The sequence below is a fragment of the Echiichthys vipera genome, assembly GCF_963691815.1.
Source record: "Echiichthys vipera genome assembly, chromosome: 18".
In the NCBI taxonomy this organism is placed as follows: Eukaryota; Metazoa; Chordata; class Actinopteri; order Perciformes; family Trachinidae; genus Echiichthys; species Echiichthys vipera.
Window position 1 is genome coordinate 3,578,768 of NC_139843.1, and position 23,300 is coordinate 3,602,067.

General features: G+C 44.0%; 1 protein-coding gene across 1 annotated transcript; it reads left to right on the forward strand.

Moving 5' to 3' along the window:
• The first annotated feature begins 2,555 nt into the window (after nt 1-2,555).
• Nucleotides 2,556-22,036, forward strand: slc16a5a (solute carrier family 16 member 5a). Its single transcript, XM_083932786.1, has 5 exons — nt 2,556-2,657; nt 7,596-8,059; nt 12,816-12,959; nt 14,361-15,182; nt 18,520-22,036. Exons 2-5 carry the CDS (start codon nt 7,699-7,701, stop codon nt 18,789-18,791), a joined length of 1,599 nt encoding a protein of 532 aa, XP_083788912.1. The 5' UTR covers nt 2,556-2,657; nt 7,596-7,698; the 3' UTR covers nt 18,792-22,036.
• The last annotated feature ends 1,264 nt before the right edge of the window (nt 22,037-23,300 follow it).

Consider the following 23,300-nt stretch of genomic DNA (forward strand, 5'->3'; position numbering starts at 1 on the left):
GCACCAACAGCGTAGTTAGCAGTGGTGTAGTGGAGGATATGTGCAGGTTTATGGAGTATACGCCTCTTATTGTGGCAGATCACAGTTTACCCACCTTATAATTGTCAATAGTTGTGCTGGACGTTATTATTTTTGCATGACACAGTAATTAAAAAGGCGTCCTGTCCAGGGTAGGTGTGAATGGTTGTCTGTCTCTGTTCGTTTCTATGTGTCCTGTGACAAACTGGCGTCCTGTCCAGGGTGGACCCCGCCTCACGCCCGAAGTCCAGCCCCCCGCGACCCCGACAGGGACAAGAGGCTGAAGATGAATGAATGAAGTTTACCCACTCCCTTCATGGTTACGTACTCGTCTACCTGCAGCACCTCAGCAACAGCGTAGTTAGTGAAGCCAGAGTTTATTAAAAGAGTGTTTTAAAGACTTACCTACTGGCCCCTGTACCAGCTCCTCTCATAGTAAAGTCCATTACACTGGATTACCAAAGTCAATCCCAAAGGAAGGAGCCCATTGCTGCTTTGTTTAAGCAAAACAGGTAAACGTTGCGATTTGCTGCAGACATGGTAACACCTCCGCCTCAGCGTCTCCATCGGCGTCTCAGTGTCCAGATTCATTGACTTTGCTAATCCACTGTAATGGACTTTACTATGAGAGGAGCTGGTACAGGGGCCAGTAGGTAAGTCTTTAAAACACTCTTTAATAAACTCTGGCTTCACTAACTACGTTGTTGCTGCTTTGTTGTGTGTGTAGGGACTCTTCTCATGCTGCTGCAGAGGTTTGCTGTTATTTTCAGCAGCATTAGTGGTTAAAAAAGACCTTCGAATGCCTTCACCGTGCTGCCCCGAGCTAATCACTGTTAGCCACATTTGCCTGTTAGCCACTCTCCTGGATTCCTCCGTTAACAGTTGAATGTAAGCGCTGAAAAAAGACCCTGGGATGATTTTTTAACGCCATAATTTCACTTCACCAGTAGAATCCGAACCGCTAGCTTTGAACACATTAACCAGATCCGGTTGCAGACTCCCCCTCGCCCCCGACCCTCGGTTCATGAAGCGTTTACCTGCAGCTCATCACACAAAAGAAAGATTGGTTTCGAACCCATGGATCATGTTGCCAGTTAACCTGTAAACACCTGCATGCGTTTGTGGACATGCACACTTGTACGCTCATTTAGAGGTATTGAGAAACCTATTAACCGTTACTTTGTGTTCATTTATCAACAGTATTGATGTCAAATGTGAATATTGTCAATGGAGACTGTGGAGAAAAATGTTTGGAAGCTGACTAAGCTTTTTTTTTTTGTTGTTTCTTTTCGGTCCGATTTGTTTGTTTCACTTTTATTTATTTTATATTTTTTGGATTTTGTCTACGGATGTTTCTTTAAATGTAACAATTTTAACAAAACACAGTCTGGTTTTTAATCATAAAATGTGTCTATGTTTTAAAAAATCACGGCTCTGCGACTGTTTGTTCGCTCCGTTCACTGTGGGTTGTTACTCCAGGTAGGGAATGAGTCCTGACCCCAAGTGAAGGAGTTCAAGTACCTCAGGATCTTGTTCACGAGTGAGGGGATGATGGAGCGTGAGTTTGGCCGGAGAATCAGAGCAGCGGGGGCGGAGCTGCAGTCGCTCTACCGCACCGTTGTGACCAAAAGAGAGCTGAGGAAGACAAAGCTCTGGATCTACCCTCAGTCCTGGTTCCTACCCTCACCTGTGGTCCTGAAAGCTGGGTCATGACCCAAAGAACCAGGTCACGGGTCCAAGCGTCTGAAATGTGTTTCCTCAGGAGGGGGTCTGGAGTCCAGTAAATGACAAAAATATCAAATAAATGCAGATGTTGCACCACCGTATGATATACGTAAGCACTGACCAAAGTATTTAAACAGATACCGTCCTAAAGTTTATCATTATCTCTTTTGAAACTGGTGAAAACGATCCTGTTCAGCATCGTACTCTCAGTCATGTGAGAAGTTGGAGTACTTCACATGCAACGACAAGAGAGCTGAGGAAGGCAAAGCTCTGGATCTACCGGTCAATCTTGGTTCAGTAGATCTCGATCTTTCACTCGTGCTTTTCTGACGTTTTGACGCTGAACTGTGTCGTAACCATAGTAGCAGTGAGAGAGGTATCATTTACAACACCGACCTTATGAACGCAGCCACAAAATGGCAGCTGATTGGGTAAATGTGTCACATATCTATCCAATCAGTGACTTTATTTCATTTAAATTTGGGCCCAAATAAGAGGCAAGTTTTTTTTCCAAGTGAGGTAAGTTTAAAAAAATTAAAAATGATCTGGCCCCTGCACACTGGGGGCCCCTGCACCCCTGGGGCCCCTAGTCTGCAGCCTCTGGCCCCAGCAGACTGTAGACCCGCCTCTGAACCACAGAACCGACCTGAACAGGCCTTCAGTATCCGAGGGGGAGCTCTTCCTGTCCTCCCCTCCTCTCGCCTGTGTGTGGTGCAACAGGGCTGCCGGGGCCTGCTGCTGCACAGCCCGGCGGCCGCATCCGACCCTCCCTGCGCGGCCACGTCAGTCTCCTCCCACCGAGGAGGAGCAGACCCCCGGTCGGTCCCGGTACAGCCTGTACTGCCCCGGCAGTCATCGAGGAGCGACCACACCTGTGTTTGGAGAGCTGCGCGACGGCAATCAACAACAAAAAGGTGATTATGAATTGATCTTATGATTATTCTGTAAATCCACGCGCGGTGTTGGGGTGAAATCGCTTCCTCTGCGCGCGGAAAGTGCTGATGCAGGGATGTTTATGTGTCAGGGTGAACGCGCACGCACGGGAGCAGGAGATGTGTGCAAATCTCCTTTTTAAGAAGCGATTCTTGGAGATGATTGGACGCGACGCGGCCGTGTTCGGGTGGGTTTCGTGCGTAAACGAGCTGCGATCATTACGAGAGAAAAACCCCAAAGAGCCCGCGTGTTAATAGGGTTTGAAATGTGCACGTGGGTTAATATGTAATGCAGATTAAAGCTGATCTTGTGCAGCACGTGGGTTGATATGTAATGCTGATTAAAGCTGAGCAAATCCACCATCCGACACGTAAAACAGGCGCCGTTTACGCAGCGCTCTCATCCCCGGACGGGCTGTCCCACAGGAAGGACCGGCAGCCACTCAGCATCACTTTTATTTACCAGGGGACACATGCACGGGGCTCTCCTCCCAAACACCCACGGGAGCGTTCACCTATTCATTATGAACAAGGGGGCGCACGGCTGCAGAGGAGAGAGCAGGAGGGGGACACAGGAGGGCATGTTTGCGGGTCAGATTGCAGAAATATGTGAGGCCTTTTACCCCCCTCACTGATCCGTTACACACTTAAGAGTATGAGACACACAGGGTTCTTAATGGGTGCTGGAAATCCCTGAAAACACTTGAATTGTACTGTTTACGCTTTGAAAAGTGCTTAAATTTTGAATAAAGTGCTTAAAAATGTTCTGTTATATGATGATGGTGTATATGATATAACAGAGGAAAGAAGATCTCCACATTTAACAGACTGAAAACAACATTTTCTGACATTTTTGCATCAAAAATAACTTTAACGTGATGATGATTCTCAGATGATCAGAATAGTTGATTGTATTTCTGTGGAGTTGGTTTTCCTTTCATTTGTCGTCCTTCTGTAGAAAGCTGTCTAAAATCATCATGTTGGTAGTTTAAAGGACAATAACATCTCATTTAATGTAATTAACAAGTGCAATATTAAGTTTATTTAATATTTAATATAATTATTCTGCCCAACTTTGTAGTTTTCATTAAAGCAGAGTCTGCAAAATTATACAAATAAAGACAAAAACATGCAATTTATGCAGAATTTAGTATTTTAAATTATGCAGAATGGGAATTACTGGCCTGGGGGGTCTGACGTTAAACTACAATAAATTAATACAAGGAGAAATGATTATTGTGACTTTGTTTTTATCCAAGACGCCAAGTTGTCGATATTTCAGCAATTAACGGCGCACTCCCACTGTGCCTCCGTCCCGTGCCCCGTGCTTTAGGGTCCTTGTCCCCCCCTCCAGGCCCGTTTGTACTCACACTACCTGGGCCTCGGAGAATGCTTCTTGCTGCCTATACGTCATCACGCCGTAACACGTCACACGCATTGATGACGTCATGGCGATGCGTGGCTTTGTTTCCAGATCTTTCCGTAGACCTCGGAGTTTTTGTGCGTCTTGTCGACTGTTTTTGAATCTTTTCATCGACCAAATCAGCAGTAAACACTCCACCTCCGCATCACACCAACGTGAACCTTTCATCGCCATTGTTTGAAATGTCCGCGCATGGTCCCTCCTTCTTTTTTCTACGTCCCAACAGGCGCACAGGAAATGACCTCAGAACCGCCGTAGGCCTTTTCTATTTAAATGTAAGAATTTGCGTCACAAGTTCTGCTGGTGGGAAACTTTGTTTGTGAGATACTGTACCTGCATGTGTGTGTGTGTGTGTGTGTGTGTGTAATGTTGTAGTACTGTAGGGTCCAGCATATGTTTACGTTCTCAGGAGCGTAATCCGTCGGCCGTCCGTGCATCTGGAAATGATATTGCGAGACTTTGGGGGAAAAATCCTCCTGCAGCATTTGCACAGAGGCCCATTCATTCACCCGGGGTTTCACACGTGCACGTTAGTCCCGTGTAAGCCAGAGTCCCTTTGCACACACTCTCAGCAGATCTAACAACTATAACTACAGCGTAATTCCAGTGTAGCTCTGGATGAATGTGTCTGCTGCATTTTCCTGGCTGAGTGAATTTGAACTCCTTTATAAACTGTGGGGTAGTTTAATCTGCAGCAGTGCATCAGATTCTGTAACAGGGGGCTTTTTAAACACTTTATTTACCTTAGAGTGTCATTTCGGCGCAAAATCATCCATGTTTTGGCATCAAATGATCCATCGAGACAGTTTTTTTCGTGTAACAACTGTTAACGCAGAAATCCAGGAGAGTCGCTAACAGCCGGACGTGGCTAGCAGTGGTTAGCTCGGGGCAGCACAGTTAGTGCTGTTTAGTTTAGGGTTTCTGTGTAGTGATGAGTAAGTTTGTATTATCATTCATTCATTCATCTTCAGCCTAATGTCCCTGTCGGGGTCGCGGGGGGCTGGAGCCGATCCCAGCTGACATCGGGCGTGAGGCGGGGTCCACCCTGGACAGGACGCCAGTCTATCACAGGACACATAGAGACGAACAGAAACAGACAACCATTCACACCTACGGGTGATTTAGAGTCATCAATGAACCGAACACCTGCACGTCTTTGGACTGTGGGAGGAAACCGGAGAACCCGGAGAAAACCCACGCAGACACGGGGACAACATGCAAACTCCACACAGAAGGGCCCCAGCTGGGATTCAAACCAGGAACCCTCTCGCTGTGAGGTGTCTATTAGTATTCTAGAGTATTTGTTTAGTTCAAGCGTTTCTTGGTTATTATTTGTGTTGTGTTTCATTCAGGCACATTAGAGAGGCACCTGAAATTAAATAGGGAGGGGTCGGTAGGTGCAGTAGGTACAGCCGGACGTGGCTAACAGTGGTTAGCTCGGGGCAGCACGGTGAAGGCATTCAAAGGTCTTTTTTAACCACTAATGCTGCTGAAAATAACAGCAAACCTCTGCAGCAGCATGAGAATAGTCCCTACACACACAACAAAGCAGCAACAGCGTAGTTAGTGAAGCCAGAGTTTATTAAAAGAGTGTTTTAAAGACTTACCTACTGACCCCTGTACCAGCTCCTCTCATAGTAAAGTCCATTACAGTGGAAGGAGCCCATTGGTGCTTTGTTGTGTGTGTAGGGACTCTTCTCATGACTCTCTCTGCTCTCACACACCTGAGTCGAACGATGTGCTCGTTATCAAGCAGCTGAAGCTCGTCACAGGTTTGAAACCCGTTAGACTCAGGTGTGTTACAGCAGGAGAAACCTAAAACATGCAGGACTGTGGCTCCAGGAGCAGGGTTGGGCAGCCCTGCTCTATAGATATTAGTTATGGTTCTCTGACTGAAGTGTCTCTATATGTTTTAATTAACATAGCAAAGTCCAGCATCTGTCAACGCAGGAGCACTGCAAACATTAGGTCATGTGGTTTGTTTTAGGAAACCTTTATTTGGACTCCTGTAACTGCCTGCAGCTTGTACCAAACACCAGCAGCAGAAGGTTTGAGCACTGCTTTCCCTGCAACATTGTGTGGTTTTAAAGAACAGGCTGTCCTTGTACCGCTCACTATGGCTTACTTCACACACACTCCTCTCTCATTGCTACGATTTACAACTATGCAATTACAATTCATGCTGAGGGGAACAGGAATGTTTCATTGTATCATCTGAGGCGCTGAGTAGCTCGCCTGGTAGAGCGTGACTCCCTCTGCTGCATGTCGCCCTCTCTCTCTCCCCCGTTACCTATCAATCTTGGCCGTACTTGAGCATAAAGAGCCAAAAAACCATATTAAAATAAGATCATAGGAATGCATTCAGTAGTCGTATCAGATGTCGTGGTGACGCTAAACTAATCGGGATGATTTAAGTCATTAGGATCGATCCTCTCACGTTTTTATGCGACAAAACTTCCACAATTGTTGTAAAGAGTTGATGCTTTAAATGGAAACGCGTTTGTAGAACAAGTTCAGACGTACGAAAACATTTAACTGTCATGTCTTCCCATATATTCTCAAGATGTCTTCATCGCGGGACGATACGAGCTGGTGTGATACGTGATACGAGCTGGTGTGATACGTGATACGAGCTGGCGTGAAAGAACGATTAAAACAAACATATGATGTGAGAACAGAATATAGCGTCATGTTTGATCAGCGCTGCCTGAGAAACTGGACCGTGATTCAGTCATCGCTTTAAACCCGCCCCCCACGAGATAAACGGTTGTGATTGGTCCGTCAAAGTCAAGTCCGTATGGGAGAGGGGCCAGACCTATCTGCCAGAATATTGAAATATGAGTTTGGCGGGTTTACAGGCGACTGTAGCGCTAACCTGACTTGTGAACTCGGGTTTGGAGATCTATTGGGAAAATCCTGGTTTCTGATTGGATAAAGCATCTGTCTGTCACCAACATACGGGCCAAACCAACCAATCAGATGAGTGAAGCGTGTGACGTGCTAACAGCGTGGAGGCAAAGCTCAGAAAGGAAACAACATGTGGGTAAAGGAGATTTTCCCTTTGTGTTTAACGTGAATTTACGGATCAAAGGCCCAATTTCAGGAGCCCGGTCCATATTCAACAGAAGGTTGAACAAAAAGTTAGTGAGCGGCTTGCTCCATAGCTGCTCATCTCATCCGTGGAAGCCTCCATGTTGTTCACACTCAACAGTCTCTTCTGTTTCACTTAAACCCACCAAAGAAACCAACACTGATCAAACGTTACCAGACTGATCTGAGAGTTAAAGACAACGGCGCTCAGAGCTCAGGACGGGCTCATGAGGCTGCTGTAGCGCCGTCTTCTGACCAAACTACTCCGTATGGAGTTTATTGGCTCCAAACCAGTTGATAAAAACACCCAATTTGCTTTTCTAAGCTTCAAATTAGCTCGACAATTGCATGAAAACACCACTATTGCCCCTTCATAACGTGACAGAGTTTGTGCTTTGTTGTTAAAGGTGTCCCTGAAGGTCTCAGCAGTTGCAGTGACATGGACAGCGAAGGCAGTTACACACCCTGCAGAGCCAACACAGGAGCCTCTCCCGAGCTGCGGAGCACAGAATGACTCAGAGGAATGGGATCAGAGGGACGAGCGATCGCTTCCTCCGCTCAGAGGCCTCCGGGGACCTCGAGCAGGCCGACGGCATGGAGAAAGTCCAAGAGGCCGACGACTGTGAAGCCGAGGAGGGGGCGCGAGGAGGCGGATGCGGAGACTCTGAGGCTGTAACGCGAGCTGTCCCGGCTCCAGATGGCGGTTGGGGGTGGGTGGTGCTGGCTGCCACCATCGTAGTCCTGGCTTTGACCCTGGCCTTCCCCGCGTGTGTGGGAATCTTCTACACCGACCTGCAGAATGAGTTTGGCGCCTCCAACAGCGAGACCTCCTGGGTGCCCTCCATCATGACGTCAGTGCTTCATGCAGGAGGTAACGCAGACAGACTGTTTGTTTAGCTCCCCGTGTGGTTAATGTGTAATCTTAATCGCTGCACACAGTGCACGTCAATCTACCTCAAGGTGTTACGTTTATTTATTCATGCTTTGTGACTTCACTTTATGATACGTTATGTGGTTTTAGATGGAAGTGTTATGTTTTATCATTAATTATCAACTACAACACTATGAATATTATTAAATCTTTAAAAAGTAAAGGTCCGATATTGTAAAAAGTGAGATTTAAGTCAATCCACGGAGAAACGCACACAGCCCGTATTCGGAAAATGCTCTTTTAAACGAGCCGTCAGGACTTCCTGTATGTTGTGATGTCACAAATATACTCTATAAAGGTAGAAAGTGATGCTACGGTGCCGTTAAAGTCGTTCCCCGGCTGCAATGACGGTGCAGAGCAACGGAAACGCTGACCAATCAGAGCAGACAGGGGCTTTTTCAGGAGTGTTTCTTAAAGAGACAGGCGCTAAAAACGGAGCGTTTCTTAAAGAGACAGGCGCTAAAAACGGAGCGTTTCTTAAAGAGACAGGTGCCAAAACGGAGCGTTTCTTAAAGAGACAGGCGCTAAAAACGGAGCGTTTCTTAAAGAGACAGGCGCTAAAAACAGAGCGTTTCTTAAAGAGACAGGCGCTAAAATGGAGCGTTTCTTAAAGAGACAGGCGCTAAAACGGAGCGTTTCAGACAGAAGGTGAACACAGGTATATTCAAACAGACAGGGTGAGAAAAATAATGTGTTTTTAGAACATTAAAGCATGTAAACGTGTTCTAGTAGAAACAAAATACAAGTTTGAACCTGAAAATAAGCAGATAATTGGGAGCGTTGAGTTGCCCTTTAATGCCCCCGACCTCAGGTAACTTAAGCTCTTACCTTTTGTTGTTGTCGTTCAGGGAAAATGTGAAACTAAAGAGAGAATTTGTGTGTTTTAAAACCGGCTCGCTGCGTCGATGTTGGTTTAAAGAACATTATCCTGTGGGAAACCGTAGCCCACAATGCCGAGGGACACTCTCCACACATCCAGACTCAAGGTTTACAAAGAAATAATAATATACCACCTTTAAAGGGGTGTCATGTCCTGCACCTCCTGCACGCTCCACCCGAGCACCACCCTTCCGTGCGTCTTTCCAGTACGAGGGAACGTGGCAGGGAAACTTCGGGCCATGATTCCTCAGAGAAAACGAAACGGCGGCTGTTCTTTCTTTCACAATCACTCCCTGCAGTCTTTAAAAAAGCACACTTGATGATTTGATTTGATTCACATATAAATATATATTTATATATGTGATATAGGGGTTTCCTCAGGAGGGGGTCTGGAGTCTCCCTTAGAGAGAGGGGGAGAAGTTCAGCATCCGTGAGGAACTCGGAGTAGAGCCGCTGCTCCTTTGCGTTGAAAGGAGCCAGTTGAGGTGGTTCAGGATCATCTGGTAAGGATGAACCCTGGGCGCCTCCCTAGGGAGGTGTTCCAGGCACGTCCAGCTGGGAGGAGGCCTCGGGGAAGACCCAGGACCAGGTGGAGAGATTAGATCTCCACACTGGCCTGGGAACGCCTCAGGATCCCCCAGTTAGAGCTGGTTAATGTGGCCCAGGAAAGGGAAGTTTGGGGTCCCCTGCTAAAGCTGCTGCCCCCGAGACCTGATCCAGGATAAGAGGCTGAAGATGAGATGAGATGAGATGACTGTTTCTTAAACTGTTTTTTTTTAACGTTATTGAAGGTTTGGACAAAAAAACGGCTTACTTCTTATGAAAGCCACAGGTCTAAGCTCTCAAATACCTTTTGAACTTCATTTCTTTCGGCTTCAGAGCCTCAGAAATCTGTCATTTAGTCGGCGTTGACACTTCTGTTGAAAATCCAGAAAAACTTCAGGTTTTAGGGGTTATTTTAAAAAGCTTTTACAGCCATTTTAGGCCTAATGAACACAAATGTTGCTGATCTCTGTGCTTCAGTGCGGTGCACAGGGGCTCTATCTCACCAGCCCGTAATGTAAACTTCCTTCCTCAGTAATGACGCGTTATGTAACATGCGTGAAACAGGAAGTAGCGGTGGCTGTGAAAGGGCAAATGAAGTCAGATCAGAAGAAGGTGAAAGCCGTATTTATTCTAATGTGTGCGGCAGGATGCAGATTATGTAACAAGCATGATTTTGCACTTTCTGTAAGAGTTCAGAGTTAGGAGTTCGGTGAGTGGAGGGAGATTTCACAGGAAATCCAAGACTTGGCAAAGTAACGAACGGAAAGAATGTAGTTAGTCCGGCCCCTTCGCTCAGTCCAGGAGGCTTTCTGTGATAGAAGGATTATACACAGGTTCTTTAAGGTGTTAGTGGGTAATTTGGGGTTAGTGGGTAAAAGGATACATGCAAATAATAGAAGGTATTACCCACCAATAGACTCTACAGTGATAGTGTGCAGTTTGGGTCAGTAGATGAATGTGCGTGCAGGATTATTGCACAATACAAACGCGTGATTAGATACTGGAATGAGCCAGATTCAGAATTTTTGAAATACAGATGCATGCACGATCACTTAAAGGCACAAGTTACGGCATGAAACATTTTATTATGAAAGGAAAAAGCTGCAAAAACGTGTAGGGAGGCATCATATTTTTATATAGTTCATATACATCTAGCTGGGAGGAGGCCTCGGGGAAGACCCAGGACCAGGTGGAGAGATTAGATCTCCACACTGGCCTGGGAACGCCTCAGGATCCCCCAGTTAGAGCTGGTTAATGTGGCCCGGGAAAGGGAAGTTTGGGGTCCCCTGCTAAAGCTGCTGCCCCCGCGACCCGACCCCAGATAAGAGGCTGAAGATGAGATGAGATGAGATGAGATGAGACTTTTAAAAGTCTGTAAAAATCAGTATTTTTTTATCTTTAACGAGGCTGAAGATGAGATTTTAATGTCGTACGTAAAGAACTTTAAATTACCTTGTTGTTGAATTTACAAACTCGCCTCGGTGAAAGACGCCTCAGGGGAACAGGGTAAAGTTTTTAATTCACAGATAAAATCATGAAACTCCTCCAGTGCATCACCAACATCCAGACAAGTACTTTTTGTATTACAAGTTTTCTAACATGTTGTGTTTAAATATGCTAATGAGGCATTATCCCCGTCAGCGCCCTGCACCCCTGTTGCCTAACAACAAAGGCGTTTGTTGAATTCACCGCCCGTCGGTGACCTTTCACCAACATTTCCCTCTGTGTGTAAGCGCTGAACTTCCTCCTCAGGCCAATCGATTCACAGCCAGGGACAGGAAATCTTTACATTCGCCCTTAAAGTGGAACTCCACCGCAACATCACCCCGTGATCTTTTTACACTCATCACATAAACCACGAGACGTTTTTGTGTATGAACTATTAACGGAGAGTCGCTAACAACAATGTGGCTAACAGTGATTAGCTCGGGGCGGCACGGTGAAGGCATTTGTTGGAGCTATTTATTCATTTATTGTAAGTTTATTATTCTGTGTCACTTTGATTTCTCTTAGTATTCAAGATTATTTGTTTGGTTTATGTGTTTCCTGATTATTATTTGTGTTTTGTTGCATTCAGGCACATTAGAGAGGCACCTGAAATTAAATAGGTGGGCTGTGGTAAGGTCCCAGCATGCACCTGGGCGGGCGAAAGGTGTTTTACTGGAGCGGGAGAAGCACAGGATTTCTCTCTGTTCTTTGTTTGTTCGCTTTTTGGTTAAATAAACCACCTTTTTGTTGAAACTTGACATTGTTCTCCATCCGCGTTCACTGCAGCCTTTGGTGCAACAGTGGCCTTTTGATTAGTATTATATAAAATTTGATGTGAAACTTTTATTAACGGCTACTAAAGGCATTCAAAGGTCTTTTTTAACCACTAATGCTGCTGAAAATAACATCAAACCTCTGCAGCAGCATGAGAAGAGTCCCTACACACACAACAAAGCAGCAACAACGTAGTTAGTGAAGCCAGAGTTTATTAAAGAGTGTTTTAAAGACTTACCTACTGGCCCCTGTACCAGCTCCTCTCATAGTAAAGTCCATTACCATGGAAGGAGCCCATTGGTGCTTTGTTTTGTGTGTAGGGACTCTTCTCATGCTGCTGCAGAGATTTGCTGTTATTTTAAGCAGCATTTGTGGTTAAAAAAGACCTTTGAATGCCTTCACCGTGCTGCCCTGAGCTAATCACTGTTAGCCACATCCGACAGTTAGCGTCCCTCTCGGATTTCTCAGCTTATACACAAAATCTCCATGGCTTCTTTGATGTGTAAGTGTTGAAAAAGAATAAATAAACAAATAAAAAATTAGACATCAAGACAGTTTAAACAACTATTAACGGGGAAATCCAGGAGAGTCGCTAACAGCCGGACGGGGCTAACAGTGATTAGCTCGGGGCAGTACGGTGAAGGCATTACCGCACCGTACTGCGACTCCTGGATTTCTCCGTTAAAAGTCGTTACACGGGGGAAAAACTGTCTCGGTGGCTCATTTGATGAGTGTAAGAGCTGAAAATGACCATGGGATGACTTCTACACTTCAAACTCAGCATGTTCTCAGTTATATACGTCGACAAACTGCTGCTCTTGAGTCGACCTCCGTGTGCACACACACAGTGAGTGAGGAAGCAAACACATGTTCAGTCATGCTTCCGTGCACCTGGTACAGATTACCTACCAACGCGAGTACTGTTCTGCAGGATCAAGGTAACAGCCTCGCCTCTGCCCCTTCCCGCTCCGGTATGCATTAAACTAAGAGCGTCACATTTGACCCGCAGGTCCTTTCTGCAGCGTGTTGGTGGAGAGATTTGGTTGCCGGGCGACGGTCATGCTGGGCGGCGTCCTGAGTGGGTTTGGAATGGCTGCCAGTTCATTTACCCGGTCCATCACGCAGCTCTACGTCACCGCCGGGGTCATCACAGGTCAGCAAACACTCAGCTCATTCAGTATCACCTCACGGACACGTGTGTTACCTGCAACGCACCGCAGCTGGAGACGTTTCTCAGGAGTTGTTGGAAAGCCGCAAATGAAAACTCACGCTTTTACATGTTCAGTCAATCAATTATGCAGCTTTAAGGCCTTTAGACGCCAGGGGCGAGACAAATAATATCACAAAAATGCAAAACGCTCACATGCAAATACTCATACTGGTGATGTGAACAGTTACACAGCCCAGGGCTTTTATTTTGAAAGGTAAGAAAGGGGCGAAATCTCAGAAAATCAACCTTGTTCTGACAAAAAATGCCCTTTTATCACCGCGTAATGTTCCCGTTCTGTGCAAAAGAAGAACCACAGTAAGAAAAAAATATACTGAGCCTTTCAAACTTTAAATAGGGAAAATAAAACCCACTCATAGTTTGGGTATTTATGACAAATGTGTAATTAGTACTTCCTGAGACTTGGGAACAGCCACGCAACAGTTAATCCAGATTATCTAAAGCACTCCGGAGGGAAACTACGGTAAAACCAGTAGGTGTAAGTTAAACCAGGCCTCTTTAGAAACTGATAATCAAACTATTCGCAGGGGCCCCGCCCTCACGGGGCCCCGACTCGCTTTGTCCCAGGGTCGGAGGGTCGGACTGGTTTGGGAGATTTCCTGAACGGCAGGTCGTCCCGCGTCGAACAGGTCAGACTGGGCGCGTCTCCATTGATGGAGAATGCGGCCGCTGGGAGAGTTTCAGGAAACGCCGTCTCAAATGTCCTCTCACTAAAAAACCCCAGAGGGATTTACGACGCTCCGGAGGTGGCGTCCCACTCTGAACGGGTTTCGATCAACAGTTGCAGTTTGAATAATAATAATAATAATCTGACATTCAGGCAGTTTCATGAGCACTTCGACCTCTGACCATTATTTAAATGTGTGTCGTTCGAGAAAGACGATGAAAACAAAGCGTTTGACATCATTTTGACTTTTAAGGTGGTTCGTTTGACTCACGATGTCAACTCGCATGAAAGGAAACACGCCACCTTAAAAATTCTGGTCGCTGTCAAAAGGTAAATACAAATAACCACAACAGTAACTGATCTTTATATAACAGATTGTGACATTTTGTATTAATCTATGAAGTTAAACAGGACATTAGAATTCCATTGGAGAGTTCTCGATGGATTTTTTCCCGCCTTTCACATATAAAGTTCGGTATTATAGCACCACCTTCTGGCCAAATCGCACCAAATTCGACACTGCACTCCCTCGGATCCCCACCAACACACCTGCCAAGTCTGACACGGATCGGACGAGCAGTTCTCCAGATAAGTGAAGGACACACACACAGACGTTACTGTTTTTTAACACAGTTTTCTCCCTCGTTTCCTCGTCACAGGACTCGGTTTCTGCTTCAGCTTCCAGCCGGCAGTCACGATCCTCGGCCACTACTTTGTGCGTCGCCGTGCGTTCGCCAACGCCATGTCCTCCACGGGCACGGCGCTGGGGCTGTGCACTCTACCCTTCCTGGGTAACTACCTCCACACGGAGCTGGGCTGGAGGGGCAGTTTCCTCGTCTTGGGCGCCGTCCTGCTGAACTGCTGCGTGTGCGGAGCGGTGATGAGGCCGCTGCAGCCGCCTAAGCGCCGAGGCCAGCCGCTGGTGAACCACGGGGAAACCGCGAGGAAGGAAAAGGGGGCGGTGAAGCGGATTTGGAGCTCCCTGGCGGCTTCTCTGAGCAAACACATGGCGTTCGACCAGCTCCGCTACAACGCGCGTTACTGCGTGTACGCCGTGGGCATCACCTGGATGATGCTCGGGTTCGTGGTGCCTTTAATTTACCTGGTTCCCTACGCCACGGCGAACAGCATGGAGCCGAGCCGCGCCGCCATGCTGCTCTCCATCCTGGGCATGGTTAACATCGTGGTGCGGCCGCCCTTCGGCCTCATCTTCAGCCTGCCGTGGTTCAAAGGGCGCCACATCTACGTGTTCGCCTGGGCGCTGCTGGTCAACGGGCTCAGTAACAGCATCTGCTGCATCGGGCACAGCTTCCCCGTGCTGCTGGTCTACGTGGCGGCCTACGGGCTGTCCATGAGCGTGGTGGGCTCCCTGATGTTCACCGTGCTCATGGATATCGTGGAGATGAGCCGCTTCCCCTCGGCGCTGGGCCTGCTCGCCATCATGGAGAGCATCACGCTGCTCATCGGGCCTCCACTCGCAGGTACGTGCAGAGACGGAGAGGGAGCTGCTTTTTATCCCGTTGTTCTGAGTATAGTGACGATAAAAGGCATTTATTTATTTATTATTTATTTATTATTCTGGCAGCTTCCAGCCTCCATATGTTCAAAACGAAGTCTCCTCATGAAACCCAAGTGTAGAGCAAGCAGCTCGTGTCATTTAGTGTCTTTTTGTGGTCGTTTCACATCTAATTCTATTCATTTTGCATCTATTTGTATCCATTTTGTGGGGGTTTTTGCATCTATTTTTAGTAATTTATGTGTCTTTGTGGCCTTTTTGTGTCTCTTTGTGTTCATTTTGGGTCGTTTGTTGTGTACGTTTGTGTCTATTCTCTGTCATTAGGTGTCTCTTTGTGTTCATTTTGCATCTATTTTTATTTCGTTTGTAGTTTTTTGTCTGTTTGTCTGTTTTTAGTCATTTTACACATATTTAAGTCATTTAATTTGTCTTTGTGGCTGTTTTGTGTCTCTTTGTGTTCATTTTGAGTCGTTTGATGTCAGTATGTGTACATTTGTGTCTATTTTCAGTCATTTAGTGTCTTTTTGTGGTAATTTGGCATCTATTTGTATCCATTTTGTGGGTTTTTTTCATCTATTTTTAGTAATTTATGTGTCTTTGTGTTCATTTTGGGTCGTTTGTTGTGAGTATGTGTATGTTTGTGTCTATTTTCTGTCATTAAGTGTCTTTTTGTGGTCATTTTGCATCTAATTGTATTTATTTTTAGTCATTTTACACATATTTGAAGTTATTTAATGTGTCTTTCTGGCCATTTTGTGTGTCTTTGTGTTCATTTTGGGTCGTTTGTTGTCAGTATGTGTAAGTTTGTGTCTTTTCTCTGTCATTAAGTGTCTTTTTGTGGTCATTTTGCATGTAATTGTATTTATTTTTAGTCATTTTACACATATTTAAGTCATTAATGTGTCTTTGTGGCTGTTTTCTGTCTCTCTGTGTTCATTTTGGGTCGTTTGTTGTGTACGTTTGTGTCTATTTTCAGTCATTTAGTGTCTTTTTGTGTTCATTTTCATCTATTTTAAGTAATTTTGCACATATTTAAGTCATTTAATGCGTCTCTGTGACTGTTTTGTTCTGTGGCGCTGTATACTGTGTGTGTGTGTGTGTGTGTGTGTGTGTGTGTGTCCGTGTGTGTGTGTCCGTGTGTGTGTGTGTGTGTGTGTGTGTGTGTGTGTGTGTGTGTGTGTGTGTGTGTGTGTGTGTGTGTGTGTGTGTGTGTGTGTGTGTCCGTGTGTGTGCGTGTGCGTGTGTGTGTGTCCGTGTGCGTGTGTGTGTGTGTGTGTCCTGCTCGGGGCTGTTGCTGTAAATAACATCATGTTCTCAGAACAACAGAAAGTGTTTAGTGTGTGCTTCACGCTGGAGCGGCTCTAGTTCAGCGTGAGGCAGCAGAGCGAGGCCGCCTGGTCTCAGATGACAGGTTCGCTCGCCGTGTTTATCTGCACGCTGCTAAAGCCGGGCCGTGATGTCACCGCTGACACCGGATCCCCTCACACATGCAGGGAGTCTGACCGAGTCGCCCTCAAACACCCGACCGTTCTCATTTCCTGAAGAGTTTCCTGCAAAAACAAACATCAACATTTGGTTTTAATTAGAGAAAAGAGACGTTTGGAAGAAGAGCAGCTTTGCTTAAAGAGCCTCTCCGTTTAAATGAAGGCAAATATCTGGTATTTATTATTCATTTACAGTTGCAAACTCTGTTTATCAAGTGTTGAAATAAACATTTCCCTGCAGACACGTTTGCATTTACACCTTTGGTCTCTTTGTGCTCGTTCTGCTTCTCTAATGTTGTGTCTCTGTGGCTGTTTTGCATTTGTTTATAGTCATTTTGGGTCGTTTGTTGTCAGCATGTGTACATTTGTTTCTATTTTTTAGTCATTTACTGTCTCTTTTCGGTCCTTTTGTATCTGTTTTTAGTAATTTTACAACATATTTTAGTCATATAATGTGTCTTTGTGGCTGTTTTGTGTCTCTTTGTATAGATGTTGGGTCGTTTGTTGTCAGTATGTGTACGTTTGTATCTATTCTCTGTCATTTAGTGTCTTTTTGTGGTCATTTTGCATCTATTTTTAGTCCTTTTGCACATATTTAAATCATTTAATGTGTCTTTGTTTCTGTTTTGTGTCTTGTAGTCAGTATATGTACTAAATGTTTGTGTCTATTCTATGTCATTTACTGTCTCTTTGTGGTCCTGCATCTATTTAATTAATTATGTATTCATTTTGCATCAATTTGAGTCATTTTGCACATGTATTTCAGGCATTTAATGTGTCTTTGTGGCTGTTTTGTGTCTCTCTTTGTGTTCATTTTGGGTCGTTTGTTGTCAGTATGTGTACGTTTGTGTCTATTTTCAGTCATTAAGTGTCTTTTTGTGGTCATTTTGCACCTGTTTGTAGTCATTCTGGGTCGTTTGTTGTCAGTATGTATATGTTGGTGTCTTTATTCAGTCATTTACTGTCTCTTTGTGGTCCGTATGCATCTATTTGTTTCCATTTTTTAGTCGTTTTGTACATATTTAAAGTCATTTAATGTGTCTTTGTTTCTGTTTTGTGTCTCTTTGTATAGATGTCGGGTCGTTTGTTGTCAGTATGTGTACGTTTGTATCTATTCTCTGTCATTTAGTGTCTTTTTGTGGTCATTTTGAATCTAATTTTAGTCCTTTTGCACATATTTAAGTCATTTAATGTGTCTTTGTTTCTGTTTTGTGTCTTGTAGTCAGTATATATACTGTATGTTTGTGTCTGTTCTCTGTCATTAACTGTCTCTTTGTGGTCCTGCATCTATTTAATCACGTATGTAGTCATTTTGCATCAATGTGAGTCATTTTGCACATAGTTAAAGTTATTTAATGTGTCTTTGTGGCTGTTTTGTGTCTCTTTGTGTTCATTTTGGGTCTTTTGTTGTCAGTATGTGTACATTTGTGTCTATTCTCTGTCATTTGGTGTCTTTTTTTAGTCATTTTGCACATGTAGTTGCACATTGTATTAATTTTGGGTTGTTTGTAGTCAGTGCATATAGTACGTTTGTGTCTATTCTTTGTCTTTTTGCGACTCTTTGTGGTCATTTTGCACCTGTTTTTATTTGTTTTATGTAAGTAGTTGTTTCATTCATGTATTTAATAACTCATTAAGAACAGATTCTTATTTATAATGGCGGCCTGCCAGTTCAGACCGCCTGATACTTTTGTAGGTTTGTTCAGTTTCATTTTGAGGAAATGACGGAAAAGTATAAGACGTGTAAAATGTTACCAAGGAAACTGATGATGATTCTTGTTGTTGTTGTTGTTGTTGTTGTTGTTGTTGTTGTTGTAGGGGTCCTGATCGACAGGACCGGCCAGTACTTCCACGTCTTCTTTGCCTGCAGTGCCGTCGTTGCCTCCTCCGCCATGTTCCTCATGGTGTCGTTTTGCTGGCTGGATAAAAGAGACAGGAAGTCATCAAAGCAGGGTCAACCCCCCAAGCTGCCCGAACCAGCCAGACCTGCTGTGGACTTGGCTCCCGGCTGTCAGTACAGCAGCGTGCCCACAGAGGGCGACAAAGACAAGGCCGCGCCTAACGGGGACGAGTTCATCACCAGCCTCTGAACCCTGCGCCCCAGGGTGCCACCTCCTCACCCGTCACACTCTGGCTCACACAGATCACAGCTGCTCGTGTTTGCACCCGTTTACGGAGGACGACAGCTGTCAAAGTAAAACATACACCAATCAATAACTCAGTGAAGATATTATTATAACAATAAATCACTCAAATGTGCCGTTGAATGTTCCAGAAATGATGTTTTAAAAAGAAACGTATAAAGAAAATACATAAATAAATACATGTTCTGTTGTTTTAACACTTTAATATGTATTTATAACTTAAATCATTGTTATGAAATTACTTCATACAAATAGTTATTTTTCCTGTTTTGTAAAGAGACGTTGAGTTCACAGGGAAGTGATATATACTATAAAACAATTTATTATTATTATAAATTAATGTGACGTTGAATGTACCAAAAAATAATAAATTAATAAATAAATATAAAAATGAATAAATTAATAATAAAATGAAAAAATTAATGCAAAGATAATAATAAATAAGCAATTATTTTTAATAAAGAAAATTTTATAAGAAATAAATTAAATCTGGGAAATAAATAGGTGAATAAATTAAGTTGGGGAATTAATACAAAGGTAAATAAATAATAATGAAGCAATTATTTTTTAATAAAGAAAATTTAATAGGAAATTAATTAATTCATTTAATTAAATAAATAATAAAGAAGCAAATTAGTTCCAAACTATTATTTTCACATTTTTATCAATTAATGCCTACATTTCTTTTAAATATTAAAAGCACATTTAATAGCATATTAATTAATTTATTTTTATTTTGGCAGCTTTCGTCCTCCGTACCGGCTTCTCTTGACGCCGGATGTTGCAGAGTTTACCGCTCTGCCGTCTGTTGCGCCATAAAAGTCAAAACAAACACGATGAATAATTTGCACTGTTTGACCAAAGTCTCGATCCTTCGTACCAAAATGAACAGATGTGCACTTACAGCTACAAAGTGGTTGTTCTATTTATTGCTGCTGATCTCATCCATGTGGAGATCACACACCGTCTATCGTACCGGAGGTCGCTCATTTATGCGTCACGCCGAGTTACAAACGTCCTCCTTTGTTGAAGAAATCACTCACAAATGTTTGAGGAGCTGAGAGACACGCAGAATATCTGCTGTTAGGGCTGGGCGTCGTTTGAAACCCTTACAGTGTAATTCCACCGCAACATTGGCACTTACATGCATCAAATAGCAGCACGGTGAAGGCATTCGAAGGTCTTTTTTAACCACTAATGCTGCTGAAAATAACAGCAAACCTCTGCAGCAGCATGAGAAGAGTCCCTACACACACAACAAAGCAGCAACAGCGTAGTTAGTGAAGCCAGAGTTTATTAAAAGAGTGTTTTAAAGACTTACCTTCTGGCCCAGGTACCAGCTCCTCTCATAGTAAAGTCCATTACAGTGGAAGGAGCCCATTGGTGCTTTGTTTTGTGTGTAGGGACTCTTCTCATGCTGCTGCAGAGGTTTGCTGTTATTTTCAGCAGCATTAGTGGTTAAAAAAGACCTTTGAATGCCTTCATCGTGCTGCCCCGAGCTAATCACTGTTAGCCACGTCCGGCTGCTAGCGACTCTCCTGGATTTCCTCCGTTAAAAACTGTCTTGATGGTTTTTTTTATGCATGTAAGTGGGATGATTTTGCACTGGAATTACACTTTAAATGATACCAATAAATCACAGAACTCATCAGATGCACCACAGACTGTTTTCTCACATGAACTGCGGACAAATCTGAATAATCCGGTCTGGATTATCGTCAAAAACTTCCCTTTCTCACAACAGTAAAACCCCAGTTTCCGACATGTTCTCACTCACTCCGAATACGATGAGGTGGCGTCTTTGTCGAGCGTGCAGGAGGCAGGACATGGCGCTGCGTACACCGTAGTCACGTGGCTGCTTTGTAATGGGGTCATAACGAGCCTCTCCACGTCGTCAGTGGCAAAGAAAGAAGTAGCTGTTGTCTCTCTAGTTAGACATTTTAATATGAACCATCCTTCTTTTTCACACTCCCATTTCTCCGTTTGTTTTCTTCTGGTTAAGCGGCGACCGCGTGATAGAGACGTCCTCGCTCGCTCACTGTGAACTCTCCACACATTCGAACATTACGTGGTCTCTGTGCGAGGGAGCCGGCTGCGTAAAGTCTGTTTAACTGATTCGGACGTTTGCGTTCTCACACACAGCTCCTCCTGATGATGTCTGCGTACGTCCAGGTTTGCAGTGCGTGTGCGAAAGGGGCTTCAAACCGTACAAAAAGTCTTTTTTTTTCTAGATCTGGGTTCGAAAAGGATTGAATGCAAGCATCGTTTGACTGGAGAGGTTGGAAAGAACCGATACCCAGCCCTAAAACTGCTCTGGACGATATAAACAGGAGGGCTGTGATGACAAAAACAAGCAAAAGAGTTCTTCATTATCAAGAGCTAAAGGAAAAACCAGGTGTTGTTGTGTTCATTAGTTCATTAAACACACTTTTATTCAGGAGTTTGTGCCTTGAAAATGCAACAGGAACAACATGATTCATAGACTTAAGAAAGTATTCATTCCTAAGTTTGAGAGCAGGACTAATTCTCACATACTCTCAGCACTGAGGCGGTGGTCCAGGTGGTCCAGGTGGTCCTCGTGGTCCAGGTGGTCCAGGTGGTGCTCGCCTTCATGAGAATGTAAAAATGAATCCGATATGAGCGAATATGGTGGCATGCAAGCAAATACAAAACAAGCACTACACTACAATAAGGAAAATATAGAAACTCCCCTCTCTAATGCTTTAATATCAATATCTAAAGAGGACAATGGTATATCTTTAAAGTAAGAAGGTCATTGTTTGTGTAACGAGGGCAGTAAACGCAGCACACTGAGCAGATTAAAGCCACGTCCATGTTGCTTTAGATCCACGTGTAGAAATAAACTGTATACGCAGTAATAAACGTGTCTTTGTCGTGGTTCACATGCTTCTCACTCCTTAAAGGAACAGTGCCTTTTTTTTACAGAACCACAGGATGAACTGAAAAGGGTTCAGGAGGAGAAGAGCAGAGGACTATTTTCACTGACACTGAGTTCAGCTTCGGTCCTGATCAGAGACTTCATGTGACGGACTTATGTTTTGATAACACGGAGACTGTGAGAATTCAATACGACAGGAGTTTTAGTTGCTTTTGGCCAAATGGCACCTTTATTATGAATGCTTTATTTATACATTATGATCCGCTGGAAAATAAATGTTTGAGTATCAGTCTGTTGTCTTTTTGTGTTATTTTGTGCACATGCTCTCGTTAAAAGCATCAAATGAGCTCCACCTTCAGCACCTGCAACATTAACGTGATGAACACATTAATGCATCATTAGTTATAATGCCGTGGTTTTATATGTTCTGAAATACAGGGGTGGGAGAAGTGCTCTGTGATAAGTTATTCAAGCATTCAAAAGTACAAAAAGTACAAAAGTATGAGCATCAAAATATACCTTTTTATGCAGAATGTGCCATTTCAGCATAATCTACAGTATATTACTGTAAGTATTGATGCAGTAATGTGTGTCAATAAAGTCTCATAATACATCCTAATTTATTACAACCCCCCCCCCCCCCTTTGTGATTATTTGGGAGCTAAAAAATGTGCTAAAGTGCCCTCTAGGAGCCAAAACGTGTGCTAAAGTGTCCTCTAAGAGCCAAAACGTGTGCTAAAGTGCCCTCTAGGAGCCAAAACGTGTGCTAAAGTGCCCTCTAGGAGGTAAAACATGTGTTAAAGTGTCCTCTAGGAGCCAAAACATGTGTTAAAGTGCCCTCTAGGAGCCAAAACATGTGTTAAAGTGTCCTCTAGGATCCAAAACGTGTGTTAAAGTGTCCTCTAGGAGCCAAAACATGTGCTAAAGTGCCCTCTAGGAGCCCAAACATGTGCTAAAGTGCCCTCTAGGAGCCAAAACATGTGTTAAAGTGTCCTCTAGGAGCTAAAACAGGTGCTAAAGTGTCCTCTAGGAGCATAAACGTGTGTTAAAGTGTCCTCTAGGAGCTAAAACATGTGCTAAAGTGTCCTCTAGGAGCATAAACGTGTGTTAAAGTGTCCTCTAGGAGCCCAGACATGTGCTAAAGTGTCCTCTAGGAGCTAAAGGGGGAATGAATACAGAAATTAATAAATACAGAAATAAATATATAAATAAATACAGAAATAAATATATAAATAAATACAGGAATAAATTAATATTTAACTGCATAAATAAATAAAGGAATAAATGAGCGGTGCTGTTTGTGCCTTTTCCCTTTGGCCCCTGCCCTTCATAAAGTCTGAGCACGCCACTGGTTCCTGAGAAACATATTAAAACAGTTTGAGTTGAATGTGAGACAGAAACATGACTTAATGAATATTTACAGCTTTATTTTTTTATTAAAAATAAAATAAAAGTTCTTCCTCCTGTTTAAAGGAACAAAGAAGGAAACTGCCGCCATCTTGTGTCTGAAATGAGCAATGGCGGACAGAGTCTGTTTAAAGGAGGAAAGTTAGAAA